Here is a 12,408-nt window from a genome sequence, read left to right on the forward strand (position 1 = left end):
GAACATTTTGAGTGAAAGAAGTCATCCATTTCTCTCTTTTTTTTTTTTTTTTTTGTCTTTTTTCCTTTTTGTGGAGAATAGGGTCTCGATATATTGCCCTGGTAAGTCTCTAACTCATGGGCTCAAGCCATCCTCCTGCCGTGGCCTTCCTGAGAGCTGGGATTACAGGCATGAGCCACCAGCCTCGGCAAAAGAAGCCCCTCCTAAGTGAAAGAAGCCAGTCACAGAAGACCATTTATTGCTTTTTTCTTTTGAGACAGAGTCTTGCTCTGTCGCCCAGGCTGGAGTACAGTGGTGTGATCTTGGCTCACTGGAACCTCCACATCCCAGGTTCAGGCGATTTTCCTGCCTTAGCCTCCCGAGTAGCTGGAATTACAGCGGTGTCCACTACCACACCCAGCTGATTTTTGTTTTTGTTTTTTGTTTTTTGTTTTTTTTTGAGACAGAGTCTCGCTCTGTCGCCCAGGCTGGAGTGCAGTGGCACGATCTTGGCTCGCTGCAAGCTCCGCCTCCCGGGTTCACGCCATTCTCCTGCCTCAGCCTCCTGAGTAGCTGGGACTACAGGCACCCGCCACTGCGCCCGGCTAATTTTTTGTATTTTTAGTAGAGATGGGGTTTCACCGTGGTCTCGATCTCCTGACCTTGTGATCCGCCCGCCTCGGCCTCCCAAAGTGCTGGGATTACAGGCGTGAGCCACCACGCCCGGCGATTTTTGTTTTTATGGTACAGATAGGGTTTCACCTTGTTGGCCAGGCTGGTCTCAAACTCCTGACCTCAAGTTATCCCCCGACCTTGGCCTCCCAAAGTGCTGGGATTACAGGTATGAGCCACTGCGCACGGCCCACTTATTGTGTGATTCAGTTTACATAAAATGTCCAGAATAGGCAAACCCATAGAGACAGAAAGTCAGAAAATAGATTAGTGGTTACCTAGGGCGGGGGGAGTTCAGGCGAAATGGGAGGTAAGTGCTAATGGGTATGGGTTTTCTTTCTCTCTCTCTCTCTTTCCCTCTCCCTCTCCCTCTCCCTCTCCCTCTCCCTCTCCCTCTCTCCCTCTCTCCCTCTCTCCCTCTCTCCCTCTCTCCCTCTCTCCCTCTCTCCCTCTCTCCCTCTCTCCCTCTCCCTCTCCTTCCTTGCTTCCTTCCTGCCTCCCTCTCTCACTCTCTCTCACTTCTTCTTTCCTTCCCTCCCTCCCTTCCTTCACCTCCCTCCTTCCCTCCTTCCTTCTTTTCCTCCCTCCCTCCCTCCCACCTTTCCTTCCTTGAGAGAGGGTCTCCCGGTATTGCCCAGGTTGGTCCAAACTCCTGAGCTCAAGCCATCTTCAGTCCTCCTTCCTCAGCTTCCTGGGTAGAGCTGAGATTACAGGGGTGAGCCACTGTGCCTGGCTGAGTTTTCTTTTTAGGGTAATGAAATGTTCTAAAATTGATTGTCATGATGTTTGCAACCATCAGCAAATATACTAAAAGCCATTGAATTGTGCATTTTAAATGGATGGATTGTATGTTAGATTAATTATATCTTAATAAAGCTGTTATCAAAAAAAGAAGGGCAGGACCACACAAAAAGTAACTCTGGAAGAATTCAGACATTATGAAATAACAAAGTAAATGCAGGCCTAGAGACAGGACGATGTTCCTCATATTCCTGCGTCACTCGCTGTCAGATCAGGAGCCCATGGCTGTCCAGAATGGTATTATTTTCAGGCTTGCAGTGGAGCTGCTTGTGTCACCTTTTCCTGGGCAACGTTCACTTTCTGCAGAACGCAGCTCCTCCTCCCTGGCAACTGAGGCGCACCTCTGAGCCTCACATCGGTACTGCAAAGCCACCACCTTTTATTTTTAGTCCAGATTTCACCATAACTGGGGCAGCAGGAGTGCTGTAGGCCCGGGACATCTTCAGTGACAGGTGTTTTTCCACCTTGTGGCACCTGCTACCGGAAGACCATTCTCCCACCAGTAGGGGAACACCTGCTGGCCTTCAGCAGGGCCAGCCCATGGGGTTCCCAAGAACTTTTGCTACTAAAAGTATGAAAAGCAGGAACTGAGCTGGGCGTGGTGGCTCATGCCTGTAATCCCAGCCCTCTGGGAGGCCAGGGCAGGCAGATCACCTGAGGTCAGGAGTTTGAGACCAGCCTGGCCAACATGGTGAAACCCGTCTCTACTAAAGATACAACAATTAGCCAGGCATGGTGGGGCATGCCTATAATCCCCGCTACTTGGGAGGCTGAGGCAGGATAATCGCTTGAACCCAGGAGGCAGAGGTTGCAGTGCGCCAAGGTTGCAGTGTCACACCATTGCACTCCAGCCTGGATGACAAAGTGAGACAAGAAAGAGAGAGAGAGAGACACAGAGAGAGAGAAAGAGAGAAAAGCGGAGCTCTTCCACTTTCTCTACAACCAGTGCCATCTGCTGGCAACACAGTGGCCCCGGGGATGTGGTGGAGTCCCTTCCTTGCCTTGCCTTTCCTGTCTTGCAGTTTGCATTACAGAGACCCAGGGGTAATGTTTATCTCTCTTTCTTTAGTTATTTTAGGCAAGAGTTAAAATAAGAGCCGAGTGTCATATGGAGACCCCATTTTAAAAAGTGCGTATGAGTGTTAAGCTTGAAGAATTTTCACAAACCTCACTCGCTAGTGCAAGCAGCACCACATCAAGACAGAACACTAGCTGGGCGCAGTGACTCACACCTGTGATCTCAGCCAGGACAGGGGGATCATCTGAGGTGAGGAATTCGAGACCAGCCTGGCCAACATGGGGAAACCCTGTCTCTACTACAAATACAAAAATCAGTCGGGCAGGGTTGCGGGCGCCTGCGATCCCAGCTACTTGGGAGGCTAAGGCAGGAGAATCGCTTGAATCTGGGAGGCAGAGGTTGCAGTGAGCCAATATCACGTCACTGCACTCCAGCCTGGGCAACATAGGGAGACCCTGTCTCAAAAAAATAAAGCAAAATAAAATAAAAAAGAGCCTGGCGTCTCCCCACTCTCTTGCTCCTCTCTCACCATGCGACATGCCGGCTCCCCTTCACCTTCCACAATTTGAAGCTTCCTGAGGCCTCACCAGAAGCAGATGTTGTCTCTGTGCTTTGTGTACAGCCTGCAGAACTGTGAGCCAAATAAACTTCTTTTCTTTATCATTTACCCAGTCTCGGGTATTCTTTTATAGCAATGCAAATGAACTCATGTACTCACTTTGCCTGTTTCTGTATTTTCTGTTATTGAGCTAGTTAGAGCATATAGTGGGTAATTATTATTTTTTTTTTTTTGAGACAGAGTTTCACTCTTGTTACCCCCGCTGGAGTGCGATGATGTAATCTCAGCTCACTGCAACCTCTGCCTCCCAGGCTCAAGCGATTCTCCTATGTCAGCCTCCCAAGTAGCTGGGATTACATGTACCCGCCACCACGCCCAGCTAATTTTTGTAATTTTAGTAGAGATGGGGTTTCACCATGTTGGACAGGTTGGTCTCGAAGTACGAATCTCACGTGATCCGCCCATCTCAGCCTCCCACAGTGCTGAGAGTATAGTAATTTTCATAATACAAAACCCCAGGGCATTTTGAATGCAGTTCTGCGCATCAGAGCAAAGACTGACTGGTCCGAGGAGGTACCTCTCTCCTCCCATGTTCTCTGCTTCCTCCTTGGCCGCCTCTCCAGCATCAAGCTAATGCATTGTTGCCTTGAAAGCCTCAAATAATGTTCTCATTTTGGGAGATGCAGCTTATGTCAGTGAGCACTTTGTGCTGGGGACCATGCCATACTCCTTACCTCCCTTCATCTCGACAAGGAGCCTGCAGATGTTTACCTCCAGCTCTGAAACCTACATGGAGAGCTTAAGGCACAGGCTCAGGGTCACACAGCCCATGCCCAGTAGACCCCAGGTCTTGTGGTTCTAGCCTGATGATCACTGTCCAAGCTGCTCTCCTGGCGTGGGTGTGAGTCAACACACACTAAGGTGAGAGAAGAAGCTGTTATATTCAGGCCAGAATTTTTTTGCAAAAATCTTTCTTTACACGCAGCAAGAACTGGGAAGGAGCCCATTGGAGCCAAGCCAGCAAAACCCAAGTGGAATCCATGTTGTTGGCCTTTTAATTTGTTTGAATCATTGCAGATTCCCAGAACTTTGATACAGAAAAGTGCTCAGGGTCCGACGCAGTGGCTCACGCCTATAATCCCAGGACTTTGGGAGGCTGAAGCCAGAGGACTGCTTGAGGTCAGGAGTTTGAGGCCAGCCTGGCCAACATGGTGAGACCCCTAGCTCCACAATAATAAAAATAATTAGCCAGCTGGGCGCGGTGGCTCAAGCCTGTAATCCCAGCACTTTGGGAGGCCAAGATGGGCGGATCACAAGGTCAGGAGATCGAGACCATCCTGACTAACACGGTGAAACCCCGTCTCTACTAAAAATACAAAAATTAGTCGGGCGCGGTGGTGGGCGCCTGTAGTCCCAGCCACACGGGAGGCTGAGGCAGGAGAATGGTGTGAACCCGGGAGGCGGAGCTTGCAGTGAGCCAAGATCGCGCCACTGTACTCCAGCCTGGGCGACAGAGCGAGACTCCGTCTCAAAAAAAAAAAAAAAAAAAAAAATTAGCCAGGAGAGGTGGTGCGCACCTACAGTTTTAGCTACTCGGAGGTTGAGGCAGAAGGATTGCCGGAACCCAGGCGTTTGAGGCTGCATGAGCTGTGAACTGCACTCCAGCCTGGGTGACAGTGAGACCCTATCTCAAAAAAAAAGTTCCCATATTAAAAGCGAACAGCTTGATAAATTTTCCCAAACTAACCACACCAGCGCGCCCACTCCCCTGCAGCTCGGCTTCATGCTTGCTTCCAAGCATGAGGTCACCCAAGGGTAACCACTCACCTCACCTCCAACACCTAAGATTTGTTTTCTCCATTTTGGGACTTTGTTTGTTTGTTTGTTTTTGAGACGGAGTCTTGCTCTGTCGTCCAAGCTGCAGTGCAGTGGCTTGATCTTGGCTCACTGCAAGCTCCACCTCCCAGGTTCATGCCATGCTCCTGCCTCAGCCTACCTAGTAGCTGGGACTACAGGTGCCCTCCACCATGCCCGGCTAATTTTTTGTATTTTTTTAATAGAGATGGGGTTTCACCATGTTAGCCAGGATGGTCTCGATCTCCTGACCTGATGATCCGCCCACCTCGGCCTCCCAAAGTACTGGGATTACAGGCGTGAGCCACTGCGCCCTGCTGTTTGTTTGTTTTTAAGTTCTGGGATACATGTGCTGAACATGCAGATCTGTTACATAGGTGTCCATGTGCCATGGTGGTTTGCGGCACCTATCAACCCATCATCTAGGTTTTAAGCCCCGCATGCATTAGGTATTTGTCCTAATGCTCTCCCTCCCCTTGCTTCCCCCACCCCCTGACAGGCTCTGGTGGGTGATGTTCCCCTCCCTGTGTCCATGTGTTCTCATTGTTCAGCTCCCACTTATGAGTGAGAATATGCGGTGTTTGGTTTTCTGTTCCTGTGTTAGTTTGCTGAGGATGATAGTTTCCAGCTTCATCCACGTCCTTGCAAAGGACATGAACTCATCCTTTTTTATGGCTGCAGTTTGGGGACTTTTTATAGTAATAGTTTCATACAGCATGAACCCTATTATATATGTCATTCCGCTCAATTTTCTGTCTTTGAAAGTTGGCCAGGTGCGGTGGCTTACGCCTGTAATCCCAGCACTTTGGGAGGCCAAGGCAGGCGGATCACCTGAGGTCAGGAATCTGAGACCAGCCTTGGCAACGTGGTGAAACCCTGTCTCTACTAAAAATACAAAAACTAGCCTGGCATGGTAGCATGCATCTGTAATCCCAGCTACTTGGGAGGCTAAGGCAGGAGAATTGCTTGAACCCAGGAGGTGGAGGTTGCAGTGAGCCAAGATCGCACCATTGCACTCCAGCCTGGGCGACAGTGCGAGACTCTTTCTCAAAAAAAAAAAGAAAAAGGCCGGGCGCGGTGGCTCAAGCCTGTAATCCTAGCACTTTGGGAGGCCGAGACGGGCGGATCACCAGGTCAGGAGATCGAGACCATCCTGGCGAACACGGTGAACCCCCGTCTCTACTAAAAAATACAAAAAAATAGCCGGGCGAGGTGGCGGGCGCCTGTAGTCCCAGCTACTCGGGAGGCTGAGGCAGGAAAATGGCGTAAACCTGGGAGGCGGAGCTTGCAGTGAGCTGAGATCCGGCCACTGCACTCCAGCCTGGGCAACAGAGCCAGACTCCATCTCAAAAAAAAAAAAAAAAAAAAAAAAAGAAAAAGAAAAAAGAAAAGAAACTCATCCCACTATTACATGTAGTTGTCTTTGTTCATTCTCACTGCTGTGTCATAGTCTGTTGTTTGAATATGCCATAGTCGGATGGGAATTTTTAGCTAGTATGAGTAGTGCTGTCACAAATATCCTTGTGCATGGTCTCTGTCATTTCCTGGTGGGTTCCGATCAAGGACTGGACTGGCTGGGTCATAGTGTGTGCAATTTGTCAGCATTGCAGACCCTGCCAAACAGTTTTCCAAAGTCTGCTAATTTCTGCTCTGTCAGAGCAGATGAGAGTTCTGTTGTTCATATGCTTGCCAATGCTTGGTGTTGCCAGATCTTCACATTTAAATGCTAAATTATTCTAAAAGAAACATAAATGGTTACAATGTTACCATTTATTTTATAACATTTCTATCATTAATATGGCCCCATAGAATTGTCAGCTCCTTTGGAGCTATCATCCATTTAGCAAACACTTACTGAGCACCTACTGTGTGCAGGGATCTGTGTTCTGATACTAGAAAGAGAAGAAAGAGAAGGTCTCTATTCTGAAAGAGCTTCAGGAATGCCCTCTCTTCAGGTCTCAGCTCAGATGTCACCTCCGGAGAGGGGCCTCCTTGGGCACCTTTGCCCAGCCATTATCTGATTGTCTGCCTCCACGCCTGGCTGAAGAGCTCAATTTTGTGGATGGACTAGTAATAACCTCAGCAGAAGCATCTGCTGTGAAGTCAGGAACACAGGATTGATTCACCAGGAACATCCCTGGAAATATCCCACTGTTCAATTCAGAAGGAGTTTTCCTGGACTCTTGCTCCCACGGTTCTAGCCGTTGGCAAGAGGGGCTGCCAGATCAGTTCTGGTCAAGGAGCGATTTGTGTTTTGTTTTGTTTTGTTTTATTTGAGATGGGGTCTTACTCTTTTTCCCAGGCTGGAGTGCAGGGGTGTGATTCTGGCTCACTGCAGCCTTAAGTAGCTGGGATTACGGGCACACACCACCATGCCCAGCTAATTTTTGTATATTTTTTAGAGATGGGGTTTCACCGTGTTGTGCAGGCTGGTCTCCCACTCCACTCCTGGGCTCAAGCAATCTACCTGCCTCAGCCCCTTGAGTAGTTGGGATTACAGGTGTGAGCTGCTACGCCCAGCTAATTTTTTATTTTGTGGAGATGGTGTCTTGCTATGTTGCCCAGGCTGCTCTCCAACTCCTGGATTCAAGCAATCCACCCACCTTGGCCTCCCAAAGTGCTGGGATTACAGGCATTAGCCACGGCACCTGACTGCAAGAAACGTTTTCCATCAGCACTGGCCTGGCATGTTACATATGTTGTTTCTAGCCCCGATGTTTTATTTCCCCATTTAGTGGAGAGGGAAGCTGAGGCTCAGAGAGGTTAAGTCACTTGCTCAAGATTCCACAGCTGGTGCAAGGATTTGCCTCCCCAACTATATGAACTCAATGTGGAATCCCTCAACAGGGCTCCTGCTATGTGGCCTGGGCCAGGAATGTGGGATCACAGGGCTGGCTGGGCTGGGAGTCAGGGCTCCCGGTGTTAAGCCAAGAGTGTCCCTGCAGACTTTCCCTGGAGACAAGCAGGCTGGGATTCTCTTGTCCTAGAACTGACCAAGCAGAGCTTGACCATACCTCGTATCTCCACGCAGGCTCCTGGTCCTGTGGCAGCTGGCTCATGGCCATGTCCTTATGATGTCAGAGCAGAGCTGAGACCCTGCTTGGGAACACAGGGGTTGTGGAGAGCCCAGCTCAAGCAGGGAGCAGAGCAGGGTCTGGTGAGGGCACTGTCACTTGGGTGGGCAGGGACATGCAGGGCCTAGAAAGGACAATACCCTTTTTTTTTTTTTTTTTTTTTGAGACGGAGTCTCACTGTGTCACCAGGCTGGAGTGCAGTGGCACAATCTTGGCTCACTGCAACCTCCTCCTCAAGCGATTCTCCTGTGTCAGCCTCCTGAGTAACTGGGACTACAGGCGCACACCACCATGCCTGGCTAATTTTTGTATTTTTAGTAGAGACGAGGTTTCACCATGTTGGCCAGGATGGTCTCCATCTCTTGACCTCGTGATCCGCCCACCTCAGCCTCCCAAAGTGCTGGGATTACAGGCGTGAGCCACTGCGCCTGGCCAACAATGCACTTCTTACCACCTGGGCTCTCCTTCCCAGAAAATGGAACACTTGTCCAGATGTGGTGGCTCACACCTGTAATCTCGGCACTTTGGGAGGCTGAGGCAGGCAGATCACCTGAGATTAGGAGTTTGAGACCAGCCTGGTCAACATGGTGAAACCCAATCTCTAGTAAAAATACAAAAATTAGCTGGGCATTGTGGCAGATGCCTGTAATCCCAGCTGCTCGGGAGGTTGAGGCAGGAGAATCGCTTGAACCCAGGAGGCGGAGGTTGCAGTGAGCTGAGACTGTGCCACTCTACTTTAGCCTGGGTGACAGAGAAAGACTTTGTCTCACACACACACACACACACACATACACACACACACACACGAAAATGGAACACTGCAGGGGGACTTTGGATGTGTCCAGAAATGAACTTAGTTCTTCAGATTCTTTTTTTTTTTTGAGACGGAATCTCTGTCGCCCAGGCTGGAGTGCGGTGGCGCAAGCTTGGCTCACTGAAACCTCCGCCTCCTGGATTTAAGCAATTCTCTGCCTCAGCCTCCAGAGTAGCTGGGATGACAGGCACGTGCCGCCAGGCCCGGCTAATTTTTGTATTTTTAATAGAGGCGGGGTTTCACCATCTTGGCCAGGCTGGTCTTGAATTCCTGACCTCATGGTCCACCCGCCTTGGCCTCCCAAAGTGCTGGGATTACAGGCGTGAGCCACCATGCCCAGCCTTTTTTCTTTTCTTTTTATTTATTTATTTATTTATTTGTTTATTTATTTATTTATTTATTTAGAGACAAGGTCTCACTCTGTTGCCCAGGCTAAGTGCAGTGGCACAGTCATAGCTCACTCACTGCAGCCTCAAACTCCTGGCTTCGAGCAATCCTCCCACCCCATCCTCCTGAGTAACTGGGAGTACAGATGTGCACCAGCACACCCAGCTAATTAAAAAATTTTTTGTAGAAACAGGGTCTCACTGTGTTGCCCAGGCTGCTCTCGAACTATTGGCTTCAAGCAGTCCTCCCGCCTTTGCCTCCCCAAAGTGCTGGGATTACAGACGTGAGTCCCCACACCCACCCGGCCAGTATTTCAGATTTTTATCCCTTTGTAAAACCTGGGTCCTCCTAACTCCAAGAAACCTGTCTTCTGCCCGGATTCTAGAGAATTCCGAGAAGGGAGCTGCCTCTCCATCCCTTCCATATGTGCTTCTAGGAAAAAGTTATCAGTCTCACATCACCAGAGGGCTTGAATAAAGAGGCTGCTATTCAAACATTCCTCCAATATTAACTGAGCACCTCCTCTGGGTGAGGCTCACCAGGGAGCACCTGCCCCACTCCAGACTTGGAAGTGTGCCCATTTCACCACATTCTTTGGTGTCCTGGCAACCAGAGACTCTGATCTGAGCTCCAGCCAGAACAGAGGCCATTCCTCCCTGACTGCTGTGACTCACCACCACCCAAGCCTCTGAGGACCAGTCCGTGTAGCTCTCAGGATCACTGAAAGCTATCCCTTGTCCTCGAGGACACCCGGAACCCCAGCCCCACTGACCCACTCCGGCAGGATGAGCTTCTCACTCACATTCACCGAACTGGCCAACATCGCCATCCCACAGTGCGGGGTGCTGAACTTCAAGGCCCTGCACCTCCTGCTGCACGGCATCTTGGAGCACATCCACATGGCTGAGCTCAAGAAGGTCCTCTCGGGGGATGAGGACTTCCTGCAGACCTCGCAGGTGGTCATCGTGCCCAGGGAAGGAGACACCCAGCCCATCCTCAACCCCATGAAGAGGCTCAGCAATGTCTTCGACCACGTGGTGAGCCGCCTCGACAAGATGGAAAACCAGCTGGCCCTGCTGCAGGACCTGCCCTCCACCGCCCAGCTGCTGGAAGCCAGTCAGGGCACTGCCCGGCCCATCCAGGACCTGTGGCATCTGATCAAGCTCCGGAAGACGGTGGAGGGTCACGATGAAGTCATGGCCAAGGTACACCCCCAGCCTCCAGACACTTCCTTTCCCCCCTCACCACTTGCTCTCTCCAGGGACGTCCTTTTTGTTTTTGAGACGGAGTCTTGCTCTGTCGCCCAGGCTGGAGTGCAGAGGCACGATATCGGCTCACTGTAACCTCTGCCTCCCAGGTTCAGATTCTCCTGCCTCAGCCTTCCTAGTAGCTAGGATTACGGGTGCCCACCACCACACCTGGCTAATTTTTGCATTTTTAGTAGAGATGGGGTTTCACTGTGTTGGCTAGGCTGGTCTCGAACACCTGATCTCAAGTGATCCACCTGCCTCGGCCTCCCAAAGTGCTGGGATGATAAGCATGAGCCACTGCTCCCAGCCCTCTCCTGGGACATCTTGTTGCTTATTCCGCCATGATGGGCCATCCCCTTATGCAGAGTGGGAAGAAGGCGGCTTTAGAGTCAGGCACAACCAAAATGCCAAGCTTGCAGCCTCCATCAAGTATTGCAAAGAAGTCAGACACAAAAGGCCACCCAGTGTATGATTCCATTTATATAAAATGTCCAGAATAGGCAAATCCATGGAGACAGAAAGCAGTGGTTGCCAAGGGCTGGGAGGAAGAGAGAATGGGGAATAATTGCTTTGTGGATACAGGGTTTCCTTTTTGGGGTGATGAAAATGTTTTGGAACTTGATGGAGGTGATAGTTGTACAACCTCGTTGGTGTACTAAATGACACCAAATTGTTCACTTAAAAATGGCTAATTGTACGTGAGGTGAATTTCACTCCAATTTTTTTTTAAGACAGAGTCTCACTCTGTCACCCAGGCTGGAGTGCGGTGACTCAGTCATGGCTCACTGTAGCCTCGTCGTGCCAGACTCAAGCAATCCTCCCACCTCAGCCTCCCGAGTAGCTGGGACCACAGGTGTGCACCACTGCACCTGGCTAATTTTTGTATTGTTTGTAGAGATAGGGTCTCCTCATGTTGCACAGGCTAGACTCAAACTCCTAGGCTCCATTGATTCTTCCGCTTTGGCCTCCCAAAGTGCTGGGATTACAAGTGTGAGCCACTGCACTCGGCCTTACCCCAATTTCTAAAAAATGCCTGGAAGAGCTACCATGGGAGAGGTACCAGAGTAGTCGTGGTGAACAGGCACGCCCAGCCTATCAGGGGAGATAGACAGACACAAGTGAGTGGGAACCTCCAAGAACCAGTACTGTGAGGAGCAGCGAAGAGGCATTCCTTCTGTCTTATAGGTGAGGAAACTGACATTCAGAGGAGATCAGTGATTTGCTGAAGGCAAGGGAGCTGCGAGCTGAGGCGGGGCCTCTGATCCTGGCTTACCTTTGACTACTGACCCCTGCTAACCCCGGCCAGCATACGGACAGTGTTCAATTACTGGCAGCCCAAGAAGAAATAAGAAAGGGAAAATAAGCCGGGCATAGTGGCTCACACCTATAATCCCAGCACTTTGGGAGGCCAAGACAAGATGATCACTTGAGCCCAGGAGTTCGAGACCAGCCTGAGCAGCATAGTGAGACCTCATCTCTACAAAAAAAAATAAAAAAATTAGCTGGGTGTGGTGGCATCCACCTGTAGTCTTACCTCCTCAGGAGGCTGAGGTGGGAGAATCACTTAACCCCAGGAGTTGGAAGCTGCAGTGAGCTGTAGTCACTCCCCTGAACTCCAGCCTCGGGGACAGAGCAAGACCCTATGTCTAAAAATAATAATAATAATTTGACCGGGCACAGTGGCTCACACCTGTAATCCCAGCATTTTGGGAGGCCATCGCGGGTGGATCACCTGAGGTGAGGAGTTCGAGACCAGCCTGGCCAACATGGTGAAACCCCGTCTCTACTAAAAATACAAAAAATTAGCCGAGTGTAGTGGCAGGCACCTGTAATCCCAGCTTCTCTGGAGGCTGAGGCAGGAGAATTGTTTGAGCCTGGAAGGCGGATGTTGCAGTGAGTTGAGATCGCAGCATTGCCTTCCAGCCTGGGTGACAGACAGCCTCATGTCTCCAAAAACCATCCAGCAATGATTGCCTTCCTATCCCTGAAGGCACCACGTC

General features: G+C 50.4%; 1 protein-coding gene across 1 annotated transcript in view; it reads left to right on the top strand.

Annotated features, from left to right (window-relative positions):
• Positions 1-9,296: 9,296 nt before the first annotated feature.
• C5H16orf96 (chromosome 5 C16orf96 homolog) overlaps positions 9,297-12,408 on the top strand; it is a 41,954-nt gene continuing 38,842 nt past the window's right edge. Inside the window, exon 1 of the mRNA XM_037989895.2 lies at positions 9,297-10,363. Coding sequence (XP_037845823.2) covers positions 9,944-10,363 — 420 coding nt within the window. The 5' untranslated portion in view covers positions 9,297-9,943. The remainder of the gene's footprint in view (positions 10,364-12,408) is intronic.

The sequence above is a fragment of the Chlorocebus sabaeus genome, chromosome 5 (genome assembly GCF_047675955.1).
Source record: "Chlorocebus sabaeus isolate Y175 chromosome 5, mChlSab1.0.hap1, whole genome shotgun sequence".
In the NCBI taxonomy this organism is placed as follows: domain Eukaryota; kingdom Metazoa; phylum Chordata; class Mammalia; order Primates; family Cercopithecidae; genus Chlorocebus; species Chlorocebus sabaeus.